Source organism: Mesocricetus auratus, unplaced genomic scaffold, assembly GCF_017639785.1.
Source record: "Mesocricetus auratus isolate SY011 unplaced genomic scaffold, BCM_Maur_2.0 Super-Scaffold_100013, whole genome shotgun sequence".
Classification (NCBI taxonomy): Eukaryota; Metazoa; Chordata; class Mammalia; order Rodentia; family Cricetidae; genus Mesocricetus; species Mesocricetus auratus.
Genome location: NW_024429196.1, coordinates 49,776,272 through 49,795,950, shown reverse-complemented (window position 1 = coordinate 49,795,950; position 19,679 = coordinate 49,776,272). Strand labels below are relative to the sequence as shown.

At 36.1% G+C, this 19,679-nt stretch overlaps 1 protein-coding gene across 1 annotated transcript; it reads left to right on the top strand.

The window, feature by feature from the left end:
- Positions 1-7,685: 7,685 nt before the first annotated feature.
- On the top strand, positions 7,686-14,602 carry LOC101823077 (prolactin-7D1-like). Its single transcript, XM_005066275.1, has 6 exons — positions 7,686-7,716; positions 9,922-10,100; positions 10,655-10,693; positions 11,749-11,853; positions 13,615-13,794; positions 14,387-14,602. Exons 1-6 carry the CDS (start codon positions 7,686-7,688, stop codon positions 14,600-14,602), a joined length of 750 nt encoding a protein of 249 aa, XP_005066332.1.
- The last annotated feature ends 5,077 nt before the right edge of the window (positions 14,603-19,679 follow it).

The following is a 19,679-nucleotide window of genomic DNA, read 5'->3' as shown; positions in this document are numbered from 1 at the left end:
ACTCTTTGACAGGCAACATTTAAAAAAATGGTGCCATGTAATACATATGATTGGTGTAAATTTTCAAAATAAAAATGCTTTTCCAAAATTATCTTATGCATAATAGATACATAAATATGTAGAAATATGTAAATATAATTATATCCATTTATCTTCTGAAGTATTTTCACAGTCTAAAGTGATTGCAATTCTACTAGTCACTTTGGTTTTCTACTTCCTAAAATATGATTTATGGTTGTTGCTAATTACTTTGTTAAAATATTATTAAGAAAATAAAGGTACAAACTAATAATTTGTGATTTTATTGATATGCTGTCTTAGTTCAAGTTAATTATCAAGGCTTCATTAGAAAGGCTGTTAATAGCTTTGTCTACATTAGTCTTAACAACTGAGGAGTTTGCCTTGTTTAGTCAATATTAGAAACTCATAGAAGAGGCTCTGGATCCTGAATAAGTTACCTTCTTCCTTTGTGAGTTGGATAATTCCTTGCTCTTGACCTGTCTAGTGAATATAACAGTTTTTTGGGATAATTCCCTGACTTGAAATTACTAAAAAGAGGTAACACACCCTTTTCTAAATCTGATCAATTATTCCAAAAAAAAGAGTTTCTAGACATTGATACATATCCCCCAGCTTAAGAACAATCCATTTTGAGAATCCCTGATTTAAGAGTGTTGCTTTGTAGATCGAAGCCTGAAAAGTACTTCTTAGCTCTATCTGGTTTTGCTTGTTTGTGTTAGGTGTGAATAAACATCATTAACCTCACATACAGAAATGATGACACTGAAGAGGTGAACTGTGCATACCCAACTTGGAAAAATAATACAACATTTAAGCTTCTTTAGAACATGTGTAAAAGTTCCTCACAGAAGCATGATTGAATCAGTGCAGTGGCATCTCTGATAAGGTCAATTACAGCTTGGCAATTGACTCAGGAAATCAGTTTCACTGGATTCTTGCTTTCAATTAATTTTCTGCATTCTGTACAGTGCATCATAGAAACTACAAGGTTACACACTGCTAAAAGGGAGGGGAAGCAATGTCTGGAATCTGAGTTTCAGGTCCTTTGAGTTCTCCACAGAGGCCATTAACAGCATAATCACCATGGCCAGTGACATATCTACATTGTCTAGAATATATCCAGAGCAAGAATAGGTCCATGTGACATATTGTAGATTACTGAAGCCATCTCTGCCCCATGATGACTATGGGAATGTCAATTATAGAAGAAAATAGTAACTTTATGTTTTACTTCAGGCAAGTAAACTCTTGATAGCTTTTTAGCAATATTTGTGGAACCTCGAGTTTGTTAATATATGTATTTTATTGTTTTCTTGGTATTCAACTAACTAATTCATAACAATAGACACTATTCGTAAGTAGTTTAACCTTTATGGGTCTTTGTCAATATCCATGAGAGCATATAAAAGTTGTAATGTATAGATGCAAATAAGAATGCTTAGAAAGCAATTTGTAGGGACATCACATCCATTTAATCACATATCTGCCAAAGCCTCTCTACTGGAGATTACATGCATCCTTAGCCACAAGTTTTCAGCCTGAGTGACAGTATCAAACAGTGAATTCTGTTTGATTTTAATATGAGTTTAAATTGTGCAGGAAAGTAGTTTTCATACCTGTAGAGGGAAACAGGACTCAGCCATTAGCCATGTGGCACTCTAAAGACGAATGCGGATGTGGTAACGAAAGGGCAGAACCACGCCGCTAACCACACCCACTTTAGGCATGACTAGAGACAGGGCTGAGGAACTATGCCACTAGCCAGGCCCACTATTGGGGCTAGGGGCGGGTACTTAGAAAGGAATAAAAGAAGGAACAGCAGAGCGCTTGCCCCTCTTTTGGCTTCTAGTTCAGTGGTAGAAAACTGCTCATCAGGGTTGTTTGTTTCTCCCTTGTGAGTAATTTCTACAATAAACAGTTACCTACACCCTCAAGTGTGCCGTTTATCGTTGCAGCGTCCCATACCACAACAGTACCCTCTAAATAATTTTTTGGCTTGGTACTGAATTATAGCTAACTGAGTATCATATCTCATATTAATACTTTACACAAGAAACAAGTATAAAGGTATATGGAAAGTATGAAAACCAGTTATCATCATGGTAATTTTCATTTGTCCCAGTGGCATATTCTACAATAAGCTCTTACAATCTAGTTATGACCTTCATTGACATCAATGCCTCTGGTAAGGAGGCCAGAAATGTGCTCCTGGCTACAATGAAACAAAGCTTTTTGAGGTGTCATTAGGACTTTTCAATAGCTTCATGTATTCTGGTTTTACCTGTTTCTAATATGAATATGTATGAAAGTCTTGAGAATAAAGAAAATTTAATATGAAAGTATTTAAAAATCCTGTAGTAGTCAAGTGATTTTGGAACTTGTTATGAATAGTTAGTAACATTCAGGACAGTGGAAAAAATACAGGACATACCCATATTATTAAAGTATTCCATTAGGGATATGATGCCCTGACGATTGTATCCCACATAATTCTTGCAAATATTTACCTGTTCTTATCTAACACCAATCTTTTAAATATTCAAACTATGAAAAAACAAATGTAATAAAGTTAATCTAAAAAAATCATCTTTTATGTCAAGTATATTGTTTCCCTTTGTTCTTCTGTGCTCACTGTCATTTATGACTCTTACTTTTGTAAAAAAAAAAGTAAACACAATGCCACTCAGAATATCTTAATTTGCTTCGTGATATTTGGGCATAAGTTTTCCTACTCACACATGGTATCTTCTGGCATATTCTAATCTGCTGCATTTTCTGTTTTATACAAAGATAAATGCAGCTGTGGTATGGTAGATGCTACCATGATCCAATGAAAGTACACAGTGTTTGCAAATTAGTACTAGAAGCCCATAGCTACTTCTTCCAAACAAGCCTAAACTGACGTTGTATTCAACACCCGAGAGGAAAAGAAGTGCAGAGAGAATGAAAAAATTAGCTCTGGTGGCTTATTTTAATTGTTTCCTGCATAGATTAATATTGTGGAGACCAAAATGCAAGGCCTTAACTACCATATTTATCTGTCTGTAATATTCTGTCATTTCCTCATTTAACTGTACCCCAGCCAATGAGTTATAAAATCAGAAATTTGGAATAAATTCATACAATGCTGGTGAGTAAAGACCAATGGAAAAAAGGTCCATATTTTCTTTTCTTTCCTTTCTTTCCTTCTTTCTTTCTTTCCTTATTTCCTTCTTTCTTTTTTTTCTTTCTGAATCTATCAGTTGACTTTTTATGATGAATATTTGTCTTCATTATCCTGTTTTTTGAGACTATGTAATTAAACTATCTCTGAAAATATAAGAGTTCAACACATGAGAACCTGTTAGACTTTGCTTTACATTAAAAATGTCACCAATAACACTATAAAAATAGGAAAAATTCAATTCGACTTACAGTTTCAGAAATTTCAATACATGGTCAGCTTATTCACCATTTAAGGCCAGAGATAGATTATCATGGCAGAAGAGTACATGGTGGAGCAAAGTTAATTACCACATGGCATCTAAGAAACCCAGAGAGAGAGACAGACAGATTGTGTATACATACTCACAAGACTCCTGATTTTTTCCATCCAGTACCTAGCATAATGTATGAAACCATACAAATTCAATAAGGCCATGCCAATTTCTTTAGAATGTTCTCTCGTTTTCCATATCTCTGGACTGCCTTGTGGCCACTGCATCTTCATTGACCTGGCCTACCATCTACAAGGCAATAGTGATAAATGAAATTTTTCCACCTCCCAAGACTTTCCTTCTCTCCAGAAGACTAAGTTCACTTACATTGGTACCCTCCATCATGACTCTTCAATTCTGGTATATATCTAGAGCAGAGGTGCAATTCCACCAGTTGCATATTTTTCCTACTAGAGAAAGGCACACCATGTGACATCTGCAGCAGAATAATCACCCAATTTAGGAAATGCTAAATTACTTTCATGATCATAGCTCTATATTCAAATCCACCTACTGTGGCTCAGTGCTCCAAATTAATTCAGGAATATCATAGATTGATTGTTCTTTCTCTAAACACCATGATTTTATAAATCAACAGGAGACCACCATTCTATCTCTTCCTCCATCAGTGAACACTTGTTAGGACCTTGGACTACAGAAACATAGCACCTAGCATGCTTTTAACATTTTCCAAAGAACTTTACTTTGAAGTCAGAATAATTCTTTTCTTATTCTTAGAGTGACCCCCTTTCTGCCTTTTATTTTCTCAACCCATCTTGACTGCTTTGGCATTTATCAAACATAAACCCAATTTATATAGCAATTTATATGTCACTGAAATCCTGGGAAATGTCTTCTACTGTGAATGTGCTCTATGTTGTATCAAAGGCTGGGGGAGAGATACTCTAAAGAGAAATGATGCAGCCCACCTTTATATATCTGATACCTTTACACTTGCAAAAATAGTGAGTTTGTCAGGTGCGCAGGAATTGGGCGATGAAAAAAGATTTGAAAATCTTCTACTATTCAACAATTAAAGGGATGGAACTAGCATCAACAACATCTGCCTGACCTAAAATTGTTGAGGATCTTATATCCCATGAAATTTAAATAAATAATTTCCCACAAAGTCCACAAAAACAAACTATGTAATATAAAATTGGAATAATGTGGATTTCTGGTGATCTTTCCCCCTAGAAATACACCATGAATTTTTTCTCAAATTCTGATTTCTAAATGGTGTAGTGAGGAAGAGTTTTTGTGGCTTATATTGAAAGGGAACACAGTTCATCATGGCAGAAGATGAGATGGTTTGTTTCATGGCTTTTACAATCAGGAACAAGACTAAATTTTGCTTATTTTAACCTTGAAATTCAGTGTTACTCATAGTCCATGGAACTGTGCTGCTCACAGTTATGATATGATCTATGATAACCAAGTATAGAATCTCCCTTACTGTCATGCCCAGAGGTTTGCCTGCTGGCTGACTCCTGCTCACACAAAGCTGGTTATTTGATATTAACTCCACAAACAACCCCTACCAATATGACTCATGACAAACCTCAAGCATAAACGTGTCTTATAGCAAATCTATTGCACACATTGGTGAATCATTGTAATCTTTCACTCTTCGTAGGTCCAGTGCCTGTCTGAGACCCGGAACAATCTCTTAACTGTAAGACTCTTGTGGTGATATATTATTCATGGTTTGTTAAAGGTTGCCTGAGGATTCAGAAAGAAAAGTCAGCCACAAGTCATAGAAGCCAGGCGCACACTTTTAAATCTAGTAGACAGAGTCTAGGAGGTGGTAGTTCTTACCTTTAATCTGAGGACTCAGGATTAAGAGGTAGATCGATCTCTCTGAGTTCAAGGCTGCCCAGGGATACACGAGATTGAATCAATCTAAAAGAGTAACAGATCACATGCCTTTAATGCAAGAACTAGAGGGGTATAAAAGATAGAAGCAGGATTTTCTGTTTTCAGTAGGAGGCATTCATTCTCCAGTCACACTGAGGAGAGGCAGCAGTTTTAGTCTTAGTGAAGCCCTTGCGGATCAACTCTTTCAACCTGAAGTAGTGGTAAGAGCTAGTGGCCTACTACTTTGCTTTTTTGAATCCTCAGGCAAACTTTAACAAATCATAAATAATATATCACTACAGATTCTTTAAAGTAAGATCCAAAATAAAGTTTCAAGACATCATATAACAAAGGAATAATGCCATCCTGAAAGTGAAGAATGGGGGAACATCAAGGATTATCTGCCTAGGAAAATACTGAAACCCATCAGAGCAAGCAGCAGATTTGCTGTTTGTCTGTGTCTAATAGCTGATCTTATGATGGAATCATTTGGTACTAAAGAGCTTGAGTAGCCAAATAACTCCATATATGTTACCTATAGCACCTATGTCCTTCTTATTGTCTAGTTTGTCTCCATGCCTTCACATGTGCAATATTCTGACACATCTTTTACAACTTTAGTGTCACTTTCATCATGCCACACAATGGCCTTTCAAACCTCCTTATAGGAACTAAAAACATGTCACATAGGGACTGACCTCAGGAGCTTTCTGTAACCTTGTGGTAATCTTAAAGGGTATTGTCATTTTTCTTTCTTCCATTTCTACAAAACTAGCGCTACTTGAACAATGCTGTCAAGTTCTCTAGCAAGGTGGGCTTCTTTTCACCATCTGGATCACTAAAGGACTAATGTCCCAAAAGCCAAAGGTGAAAATTTTTGATAGCGATTAACAGCAGTGGGTTGCCAGGTTCCAACAAGTCCCTCAGGAAACCCAAAGGGGTAGTGTGGCCTCCTCAGCTAACTCCATATTAATGCCATCTGCAGGATGCTAGAACCCAGGAAGCTTATGACAAGGGAACCCAATGGATGGTGAGGTCTCACACACAAAAGTATTTCCCTTCTCCAAAGTAGAATTCCTGTGTCACCTGATAAGGCCACACCAACCTTGAGACTGCAGGAGAACAAACCTGCAGCTAGAATCTTCCATGAAAAGAATTCTCAGTGCCCATCGAATTCCAAGGCCGCTGTGCCACATGCCCACCATCCTTGATCAGTCCTGATCTAACAATCACAGTCTCCAAAGTGATCTCACATCTACCAAGTTGAGAGAAAATACTAGTTAAAACAACTCCATGCTACCTCTATCAAAATACGGTATGTCCCATAACACAATTCTCTGTAAGCAACATCTTTCTATGTGAGAAACAACTGAGTCAGTCATCTCTTTTTTATTATTTATTATGAGGTATCACATGATTTTTTTCCTTGTGATTAGTGTTGTTGTTTTTAAGGATTCCAACTGATGCTGTGCTCTGTGTCACTATGCTGGAGAGTAGTGTGAAATGTCAGTAAAGCACCTCAGGTCAAGGTAATTACCAAACCGAGGCAGATGTTTAGGCTTACTCTCTGTTAGTATGACTGTTATAGTCAAATGTGTTACAGCCAAATCAAATATGTTCTAATTAGCTTTAAGCCCAGTTCCATTGACTGAGCTGATGTTTGGACTGAAAAATCTCTGACTGGCAATGTTCTAGGTTCCAAAATGGAGGCTTTTGATCTTGCTTAATTAAGTATTTCTGATTTCTCTACCAAAGCAGTTTCCTAGACATCTGTATTTGCATATTTGATACACTTACGTGCCTAATGTAGAAAATCAAACAATTCACAATGTTCCTTGGATGTTGCTAAAAATTTAGGAGGGTAAAATTGCTCAGTATAGGTGCCTTTTACTGTGGTCATATGTTCCAATGAGAAAAAAATCAATGAAATATATATGACCTCCATCTAAGTTGCATTGAAAATTTCAGAAGAAATGATCAAAATATATAAGAACCTGAAGGAAAAAATGAAGGTCTATGACAAAGCTATTTGCCTAAAGCATGAAATTGCTCTTAGTCTTTAGGAAGGATATCAGTGGTTACTAACTACAAATATGTTTTCTACTCACAGCCTAATATTATAGAATTATATTAGTGCTCATGGTAACTAGACTACTTAAACCCCTGAAGGGAGCAAATAACGGGAAATGATGCTTCCTTCCCTCCTACTTGTGTGTAGCCTTAGGGATACTGGGCTGGACTATAAAAGAAGTAGAGAGTTAGCTGCAAGTAGGACTCCAGTGAAGTATCTTCCCTAAGTCAACAGCTAAGCTGCAGTGGGTCTCTGCAGAGATGCCACTGTCTTTGACTCAACTATGCTCCTGTAAGTAATTGTGTACCAAGTTCCTCCTAATGAGCATTGCATTATATTGCAAAGCACTTTTGCATAGTTTACTTTTCTGGTGTTATATTTTTCTTAACAGAAATGGAGGGCATCGATAATATCTAACCAAGAGAAGTAAAGCACATTGGACCTGAGAAATACTTTCTAATCATGATTCTAGAAGCTAATGCAAAGTGCATTTATGGATCTGTGTTTCTCAGAGAGGAGGAATCTTTGCCTAGAGTCATGTAGCAGTGCTAGAGATAGTTTGCATTATCATAGGTGACTGAAGTAAAGAATATGAATATTAATAACACCTTGTAGTTGAAACCATGATGTGTATGCATAACCTCAGATAGTCAGGAAAGAACTACAACATGAAATGACTATCTCAAAAAGTCAAAATTTCAGAAATTGAGGCACTCAATGGGGGAAGACTACATGAGCCTTTGGGTTCAGTATACAGGACATGCAGAATGAAGAATGTAACATGTTCTGGTTTGAATAGAATGAACTATTTTCTATTTGAGGGCATAGTAGACAAGGCTCAGAGATGGACCTATAAGGTTTTTGCAACTTAGCTCAAGTAAAATATCCTATCAAAAATGGAAAAGTTGCTAATATTAGCACTTTTTCTTAATATTTTAAATAAAATCATTTGGAATAACATAAATCAGATTATATGAAGTGAAACACTAAAGTCGCTAGAGCTTTGCACTCCTTTTAGACTGCTAAAAATCCTTCAAATAATACATGGAAGAGTAAGATATGCATTTATTCTAAACATAAATATTTTTGTACATAAAATTAATTTGGGGAGACATGAGTTTTTTATATTCAATGGGAGTTATCTACATAGAATTATTTTAATTTCATTTTGCATATAGTTTTTATTGCTCTAAGTGTTTGAATTTAGATATTTTCATGAATAAACTTTTCGTGTTCCTAACTTTATAATGTACATATCCAATTGCATTTATCAAAGATTTTGTATAATGAAATTATTACAGACTGACATCATCAAAGGTAAATTAATTCTGCATTTTCATATCTACATCCTGGTTCATCTTCATATGAAAGTAAATTGTTGATATGTTAGCATGTTGTTTTTCTTGCAATAAAAACATAAAGTCAACTTCGGCCCTAGTTAAAAACCTCAAAATTTAAGGGCTGTTGTTTTATATGTAAGGCAAGTACATCAATCAAGACTAGTGGGGCTTCTGGGTCCATGTGCACAAAGGTTTAATTTGTTATTTATAAGTAATGGTTTCGCTGATACTCTGCACCAAGACTTGGTTCCAGTTGGGTGTGGTGGCACATACCTTCAATCCTAACACTCAGAAGGCAGAAGTCGGAGGAGTTCTGTGAGTTTGAGGTCAACCTGATCCACAAAGCAAGTTACAGGTCAGCCACAGCTACACAAAGAAACCAAAACCAACCAACTAAACAAAAACAAAATAAAAAGGTTGGCTCCACATGAAAGCCCAAGGTATGTAAGATATGTCCACACACGACAGGATTTCCATATATTGGCATGCAGACTTCCCAACCAGATAATCAAAAAACTACAGCACATCAATTATACTTGTAAGGCTTCCCCTTTCATCAAGATAGCTTGATATTACACACGGGCTCCTTTCTACTCATAGGATTACAGTAAACACTATGTTCATAGAGAAATAGATTGCAGTCTTTGGGGAAAGTGTTGAGGGAAATTATTATCATGAATGAGTGAAGTCAGTATATAGAATCCTTTTTATGACATGAATCTCTTCCTCCTCAGGACAGAGCAACAGGCAGCCCTATCGTCATACCTATCATGCAATAAGAAATGGTAAAAGATGTCATCTATTCTTGTAAAAGTGGAATGTTTCTATGGAGTGAAGGACAAAGTCTTGCAGAGCGTGGCAACTGAAAATCAAGGACATTAACTCCTTGAAGAGAATGACTTCTACTCACTCACAATTATTTAACAGAGGCTCCAAATGTTTGGACATTTTACAATTGTATCTGATAGAAGCCCAAAGATGTGAGAAGTCACCAAATTCTCAAACTCTTTGTTCAAGTTAACTATTTAGTTGCATTATAACGTTTATTCACCACCCCACTTTTAGAGTGCCAGATCATACATTGAGATTGGCAGCAATGTTATTATGGTCAATAACCTTTAATGAATGGTTCTCAACAACTTGTGTTTCTGTGTAGCAGGGACTCTCCTGATGCTGTTAGTATCAAACCTCCTCCTGTGGGAGAAGGTGACCTCTGCACCCATGAATATCAGTGAGGCTGGCCTTAGTGAAGTGTCCCTCAAGGACCTGTTTGACAACGCCACTATACTGTCTGAGAATATCACTAAGCTTGCTACAGACATGCGCATGGAATTTGTAAGTACCTCACTAATCCCTGGCTTTCCCCCCAAAAACGAACTTCCCAGCTGATGAGTGCATTGCACTGGAGAGTAATAGAAAGCATCGTGTTACAAGCTCCTAAAATGCCTTTCAATCATAACAGAAATTCTGTGGTACTCAAAAGTGTATAAGGGAGGAAGGGGCGATTCCATGATATCTGAAAGACTTAGAAAAGTATTCAATAATTTTATTTATTTAAAACTAGAGAGAAAACTCAGTGGTTATAAGTACTGGCTGCTCTTCCAGAGGATGCAGGTCCAATTGTCAACCCACAATACTCTGTAAGTCCAGTGGGTCTAAGACACTCTCATACAGATGCATACAGGGTGAACACAAATGCATACAAAAGAAAAAGAAAAAAATCAATTGTCACTATCTAACTATTCTATAAAACAATCAAGAAGGAGTCAAGAGACAAGGCTTCAATAAGAGGGGTAACCAGAAAACATATCTCTACATTTGCAATAAAATATATTCATTTTGTTTACTCATTATCAACATTTTAATTCTTTTTTTCCATTCTGTTTTAGTTCTACAACAATTTCTCTTCAAGAATATTCAGTAAAACTGTAAGTGCCTCAACTTCTTGCTCTCTTCTACCCTCAAAGCATCCATGCTAACACTTACATGTGAAAGCGAAGAACCAATTGAAATTAAACACCCGCAGAGGTGACAGGAAGCCTGAGCCACCATAAACACGATGCAAACAGGGAAATTTATGGGAATACTGTTTACAAAGAATAAGATGATTATTTCTGCTTTTCTCAAATTTACTTATTCTTTAAACATCTATACTCATGACATAAAATGTCAGAATTTTGATGAGAAAATAATTTTGATTATATATTCAATAATATGTAACCTTAATTGGTATTTTTTTTTGTTTTTTTCAAGACAGGGTTTCTCTGTATTGTTTTGGAGGCTGTCCTGGAACTCGCTTGGTAGACCAGGCTGGCCTCGAACTCACAGAGATCCGCCTGCCTCTTCCTCCCGAGTGCTGGGATTAAAGGCGTGTTCCACCAACGCCTGGCTAATTAGTATCTTCTTTTGAATTTCATCATTGCTTAGTATTTTCTAAAATGGCCAACTTTTATGTTTAATTTTACTATAGTTAATATAATTCCATTCAGGATTTATAATAGACTTTGAATGGAATAGGTGTATATATTCACTGGAAATAGAAAGAAATGGATAATTTTATAAAGTCTAGTTAGGTAAAAATTAATCTGTGCTAGAAGCAAACAAGAAATTAATAAATTATGATGCAAATGTACTCTGCATTATAATCAAATCACACTGAAAGATGATTTTTAAAATGTTCCATGTTTTTACCTTTACCGTATTTAGGGGTTCTCCTCACTTTATATAGTAAATTTTATAGTGACAGAACAGTAGAATAATAAATAGGAAAAGAGTATGATATATTAGAAATTTAGGTGAAATAAAGTTACTGAGTTAAATGGGATATTAGGTAAAAGAGTCACTCTCTTAATTTTAGATTTCATGCCGTGCTTATTTGTAAAAATTTTACATCTATTAAATGTATTAATATTCTGATCACACGTTCATTTTTTTTCAATTTTTAAATCAAAATTAACTCAAATTTCCTCTTGAACATTTTCAGCTAAGAAGCTTGCACAAGGAAATGAGACTGAATGACGTCTTCAACAAGTGCCACACTCTTCCCATCAAAACTCCAGAAACAAAAGCAGAAGTCCGCAAGACCTCGGTGTGTCCTCAGCATTTTATTCAAACTTTACCTGAAGCAGTCCTTGACTTTGTCATGCTGTGGCTTCTTATCAGTACTGGCAGGGGTGTGGAAATCACAAGGGCAGGGGCTATGAGTAAAAGTGAGCAGTGAAATGAAAACCTAGTATACATTTTATAAAGTATGAAGGAAATTAAATATAATAATTGTTATGTAGCAGATAATTTTAGCAGATCTTTATAAACTGACCACCGGAAAGATCTTATTTTAACAATGTCTTGCCACTGGGAATTGACTTATTACTCTATGGGAAACTTTGAATGGAATCGAAAACCTATTTTTAAAAACAAATTCATATTTATGCCGAAGGCATGCAAATCCAATTGTCCATTATAAATTAATATTGTCTCCACAATGATAGGCTTTTCATTACTGACTACTGAGCTGCTAATTCTTCTTGAATCCCAGGAATATCCTGGTTCTACATCTGCTTCTTACCTTTGTGTCCCAAACTCCTTGACTTTATATTTTTTCTGTGTCTTAACTGAGAGTACCTGAACAAGAGAGTCTTATCAAATTTATTACTCTCCCAAGGAAGGCAATTCCTCAGTTGTGCTGACAAGTTCTATATGTCACAACAACTCCCACTAAAATTTTCTGACTTCTCCTTTCTTACTCACTTCTTACCCTCCAATTGATTAACTTAAACATCACTTAAAAACAATAAAGTTAAAGTAGAGTAAGATGGAAACATGTTGTTTCTGAAGACTTACTCTATTGTAGAAATGCCACAAAGTAGTTTATTGGAATTGCTTCAATTAATTCCCCCAAAGTATAGCTCAGATAAGAAAATGAATATCTGAAATGCTCTGTGGAACTTGTATCATCAGCCAGCCCAGTCATAATGGAGCTTTGAATTTCATTAAACCCAAGCCCTTACTCTTTTCATATGCTCAAGGCAATATGAATTGCTGTAACTTTTTCACCTGTTCCTTTCCTTCATAAACTTCTCACATTTGTACTAGTGCCCATTGAATACTGTCCTGTTCTTCATTCTCCTTATCACTAGATTACTTAAAAGGTATCCACATAGCAAACATTTTAAATCAGCCATGAGGGTCAATCCTGACACATAAATAAGGGTCAAAATTTAACTGTGGTGTCTATACAAGCAATGAGGCCCACTGCTCTTCAGGGTTACTTGTCAACAAATGTTCATTTCTATTAGATACAAGGGGAGGGGGTTTTATAGACTGACAAACCATATTTACTAATGACCACGTTGTCCTTAAAGTACCTTCCTATTAATATCCTAAAGATCATAATGAGTATTTATTTTATACACATTATAGTTACTTGTGTCATAAATATGAGTTAAATGATTTGCAATTTAAACTGGTAATGTCTGTATTACTTATTCTAGTACTGTAGGCACCTCCTCAGTTCAAGAAAGCCTTGCGGTCTCATGGATGAGCAAAACAATCAGCAATATAATGACTGAAAGGGAAGGCAGAAGCCAGAATTTCAGACAGAAATCAGAATGTCTTCAGTAATATAGTTCACAGAAATGTTTATTTATATAAACTGTTTCATTTTTGAAAACTATAGATTAATATTTTAACTTTTATATTGCCACGTCATTTTTATCTCAAGGAAGTCATACCTCTCCAAAACAGTAACAACTGGGTATATTAGCTTATGCTTTCTGATTAACAGTCATGTGTATCTAATCGTTCTATATTTTGCTTATCTTAATATGATTGTTCAATATCTGTTACATAGTTTGAAGACTTTCTGAACATAACATTCAATACACTGCGTGCCTGGAAAGACCCTCTGAAACACCTAGTGACAGAACTCAGTGTTATGCCAAGAGTCCCTGATGTTATCCTCTCACAGGCCAAAGCCATTGAGGCCCAACACAAAGTCCTTCTAGAGTACATCATGAAGATAGTACCCAAGGTGAGTAATTACCTTACCCTCTAGTTTTCTATTTTATGAATAATGTGACTTCTGTAAGGGATGATACATTTTAAAATACTTGATGCTGTGTTACAAGAACAAAAGTTAGGCATCTATCCTTGCATTAAGCCTCTCCATTACAAGGTAGACAAAAATATAGCAATTCCTCAAAGTCATTTGGGCAGGCACTTTCCTAGGCTGAGTGAAATACCCCCAAGTACCTCATTAGATTCTTTTCATAATCACTCCAGCTAATATGCTTCTAAAGTGAAAGAACTGTCACAGTTCCTCCCTTGTCCCTTGAAAAAACACAAGTCTATGCTCAAGTAGTAGAATCCTGGTGTTCCATCTGTCTATTTGTAAGTGACATACTTCATCTAGCATCAATTTAGATTTGAAAAAAGATGTATATGTCTTGCTTCTAGATGATAAAAAAAGATTTACAGTGTTCTGTGGTAGAAACATGGAAAACCATGCCTGTAATTCAAATTTCATATTATAACATTTCCTTAAGTGTGATTCAACAGTCACAAAGGAAAAGGCAAAATGAATACAAACAGTGATAATAAGTAACTGTAATTTTGGTCAATAGGTTAATCCTGCGCTCCAAGAAAATGAAGACTTTCCAGTCTGGTCAGATCTGGACTCCTTGCAGGCACCCGATGAAGAAATTCGATTATTTGCTCTTTATGTATTCTCATACTGCCTGCGTGTTGACCTGCAAATAGTTGAATTTTATATCTATATGATGAGATGTCTGCATATGCATGGTAACATCTGCTACTTGGAATCTGCTCCATCTTTTTGAAGCTTCTTTTAATTTTATACCCTTTGACTACATGCTTGAGTGCATTGTGTTTATTAATAAAAAAAGAGACACGAGATATGTCAGAGCATAGAAAGAAAATTTGTTACTATCTTTAATTCATTTAGCAATAAATTTATCAATAGCATTGAGACCTCCCTATACAAACCCAATATTTTCAACTGGCAAAGGGAAAAATGCATAGCTTAATTTAGAATCTCAGTAAATTAATGTAGATAAAGTTACAATCAATGAATGAGATCACTAGTAAAGGCATAATAATTCTATTAGAGACATGGAAATATTGGAGTCCTTTATGAAAACTGATTATGCCTCTAAGCCAACTTTCATAGTAAAATGCCAGAAAACAATATCACCCTGAAGTTTCACCGTGACTAAGTGCTAAGAACTTTTTGAATTTATGTGGTTAGTGTACAAATACGAAATGGTTATTTCTTATCATACCATGTCATCCATGATTCTCTGAATCATGTCCTGCTTAACAATATCTTAGGTATATCTTAGGTATATCTTAGGTATACCTAATCTGTTTTATTCCCCCTATGACTCTGGAGCCTCATTTGGTCTAGTTTCAATATCTATTATTCAAAATTGTTACTATATTGCCCCTTTCTTTCCTGGCTCAATTAACACAGCAGGCAAGGCTGGGATCATCCATTCCTATGTAGGTCATATTCTTCTCTACTTCTCTATCTTGGTTGCTTTGCCATTGACAGGATTAGGTAAAGAAGTAGGAAACAGAAATTTTACCCATTTGATAATTTACATGATGAACTAACAGACTGATTGGTGATAAGGTCTTTTTAAAAATGTTTTTCCTTTTATTGAAAATGAGATATTTTTCCTCAAACAATATATACTGATTACATATTATCCATCTCTCTATATACTCCCCCATCCTTCCCTACTCCTAGTTTCTTCCTGCTAGCCTCCTTTCTGGATTCGGTTCCTTTCTATCCTCGTTAGAAAAGAACATTAGAAAACAAACAGGCTTCTAAGGATAATTATTAATATAATATAATTAATATAGTAAAATGAGAACAAAAAATAACACACCAACAAAAATTTTCATCACATTGAATGAAACAAACAAACAAAGAACCAGAAAGGAGCCTAGCAGAAGTTGTATAAAACAGAGGCCTCCTTGTTTGTATACTCTGAAACCACATAATCACATAAGCTCACTAAACTGTATGACCTAGTGTATATACAAAAGAACTAGTACAGAGCCATGGAGGCATTGTGCATGTTGCTTCAGTCTCCTGGAGTCCATATGTGCTTTCATCATGTTGATAGAGCATTGTTTTCTTGGAGTTGTCTGTCCCATCTAGCTTGTACAATCACCTGTCTCCTCTTCCCCAGAGTTCCTTGATCCCTCAGGAGGAAGATTTGATGGAGTCTAAGTATCCCAAGGTCTCTCACTCTCTGCTTAATGTCTGGCCATAGGTCTCTGCATTTTCTGTCATCTGCTTCAAGAGGAAGCTTCTCTGGAGATGGCTGAGCAAGGCACTGATCCATGAGGAGAGCAGACTATCACTTTGAGCAGTTTTATTACAATGTTTCTTTGTTTTTTGCTTGTTTTGTTTTCTCTTTTTAGAAAAGTAGTATTGATTTTTCTCTAGGTCCCTAGGTCTCAATTTCCTGAGCACCAAAGCAATATGAGATACGGATTCCAACTTCTTGAGTGGGCCTTCAATCAAATAAGACAGGTTTTGTACCACTGTTGTTCTGGCATATCTTTCAAGCAGGATACTATTATTTATAGACCAAGTTTTTTACTAGCTTGTAGCTTGTGTTTCTCTTTCAGGGACATTTAGAGTAACTTCCTGTAACATAGCTGCTAGAACAGAGAGGGGAAGATTCTCTGTAGGCACCAGCTTGACTTCTCCATGTTCAATGAGTTGTTTAGGTAATGTCTTCACTGATGAGGTCTTGCTGTTTGTTTGTGGAGAGCAACCTATAGTCTTGACAACAGTCTATGTTGTTTGGGCGTTCCCAAAGAACTTCTTTGGTCAACAATTCAATTTGATATAGCCCAGTCCCAGGACTAGAACCTGAAAAGGTCTTCATTTTATCTCCTTCTTTCACAGGGCATAGCAGTGTTTTCCCCAGATATCTAGTACTCACTCAAAGAGTTTCCCTAGTTAGATTCTTTATCCACTCCAGAGTTTCACCATGACACTGCCATAGGTCCTCTCATCCTGAATGCATGCTACTGAAGAAAAGTGCCTCAAAGTGTGAGTTTTACCAACTGACACAGGAATCTCATACATCAGAATCCCATCAGCAATGGAGTGGCAACAACATAAAGTCATTGCTGATCCCTTACTGGGGTCCTAAAATTTTCTTCTTTTCCTATTCATATTGGTCCAGAAAATACACGAAAATCACACAGGTATACAGAAATGAGATGTCATTCTTCTCTTAAAGATAAAGAGTAAATTTATCTAGGAAGAATCTCCTAAAAGTCACTCACACAGACATTTCTTAAAAGTCTATTAATACTGATATGACCTAAATACAAAAGTAAGAAAGTAATATTCTATTTACTCAGTCTGGACAGTTATGATTATTTCAGGAGAGTTCATCTTGATAGACATAAAAGGAAAAGATTTTTATGTATAGGAGAAAATAGGGTTGTGAGACAGAAAGCAAATAAATGAAAGACTAAAAGAAAGATATAAAAGACATTTACAAAGAACAACTTGCTGTTATAAGCCTAAACTCACAAAAATCTCAAAATATCTTACATTTTAGATCCTCCTAACAAATATTATCTTCTTTCTCATGCCTTTTGCCTTCTCTCTTACTTTCCTGAAAGTTTCATTTACATTAGAATTAGAGTTCCATCATCCACTGGATTACGTGAACCCTAGAGAATAACAAAACGAGGCCACTCTCCAGGTCAAGAGTTCATGAGAAGTTTGTACTACACAATGAGAATTCCTGATGGTTTCAGTCAATTGTTCAGCCAAACCAATTGCTTTCATCATAGTCAGGGGTGCTACTGTTAGAAACCTTCCTGCGCCTATGTCTAAGATAGTTGCTATTGTATGGAAAGCCATTATCTAAACTAAACTCTCAACCCATCTCATCTCTTGAGTCCATGGAACAATGTGGTGAGATCCACATTTTGCCTGAGTTACTGTTTGTCCAGTGCATCTAACTCTATGCTACTTTTTATGTTACTTTATTCTCATCAGTTTATGCATACTTATAAATGAAAAAATGTTAATTTATCAGCAGCAGGATATTTGAAAATAAAATACATCTAGATTTCATAAAATATAAATTTCATAGTGTTATCCAAGTTCATAACAAGATTGAATTTCAGACTTCTGGTAAATCACTCAGGTATGGTGATAAAAGGCCTCTTCAATAGTGACATGTAACTGAAATCTAAATTTTAAATTAACATTCATTATAGTTATTGTTGTCACATCTAATTCTTCAAAGAGTAGCTGGAAAATATATTTCAGAAAAGGATAACAACCATTATATATATTAATATATAAACTATGGTTTCCATTTAAGATGACAAAGAAATACCAGCAGTGGTGTCAAAAGAATGAACAAGACCTAGAGAGTGATTTATCTGATAAAATGGCATATAAATTTGTTATAAGACTAAGCACCTCCCTTAGTATTAAGACTAGACAAGGCAACCCAATATGAAGATTGGGTCCCCCAAATCAGAAAGAGTTAAAGACAGAACCTGCTCCCACTATTAGGAGTTCCACTATGCTACGCAACTGCAACATACAAGCAGAAGACCTAGATACATCCCATGTTGTTTCAGTCTCTGTGATCTCCTATGAGCCTGGGATAATTTACTTTGTGTGTATTTTGTGATGTCCTTGACCCTTCTGGCTCCTACCAACATAGCTACATAACCTTTGACCTATAGTCTGTCCTGTTTATGGGATATGCTTGGGTAAAGGCGACATAGAGACTGTGGGAGTGACCAACCCATGATTGGTCTAGCCACATACCCATGCCATGAGGGTGAGTCCATGCAGTGCCAGAACCCAATGGCTAGATGATTCAAAGACCTAGGATAGAACTAAACTGCCAGGGTCTAACCTGTATCAGTCCTATACTATAGGGGTCATCTATGCTGGACTGATGTCTTTTGGGACTGTGTTCAGAACCAGCCAAACAGCATCTGGGACTGACCCTGAGTGGGGGAGTGTGGATCAGGGAAGGCCTAGCTAGAACGAGACAGAGACATCTTGTCATTTCAGGAGGGCTCTCAGTCCATTCTGGAGATGCCTGTTTATTCAAGCATCCTCTTAAATAGCTTTCTAAAAGCAGCGGTACTCAGGAGAAGACATCTATTATCATGGATATAGGGCTGACTAGGAAACACTTACTTTAATTCTAGAGATGGTCCTAGAATGCAAGCACGCAAACTAGTCTTCTGGTTTGTCTCATCTCCAGGCAGGCCCCACTATTTTCCCTTCCTGGGGCCCTCCTTGTGTGCCCCAGAATGCTGTATACACAATAAATAAATAAATAAATAATTAAATAATTAATTAATTTTCTTTTTTATTCAGTCTAAGAGACAGCCAAGGAATGCAGCAGAGCTTTCCACATTTTAGATGAGTCATTACCCCCAAGGGAGGCAGATGGTAGGAATGTAAGAGGTTGCAGCTGCTATGGAAATTGCTGTGTAAATTCCTCAACAAACTAGAGATAGATTCAAAGTCAATGGAACCTTCAAAGCATGGGAAACCTTACTTCATCTTACATAAAATTATCTTGCTCTGTTATAATCACTTTGGTTCTTTGTTTAGCATCAACAATAGAACTTAACTTGACTAAAAGGTAAACTTTCTTCAAGCTGTATTTCTCCAGTAACTTGTGTTTTTGGATGCACCATGGTCCCAAAATGTACAGTGTTGTTCTCATTAGTGTCTTCCACATTTACTTATTTTATAGATGGTTGTGCTTGTCATCTGTGAGACATAGTGGCATGACTCCTGGACAATGCTTGCAAGAAAAGGGGCATTATCATTTAATGATCATCATAAGCACACTCAACAAGCATGAACTGATG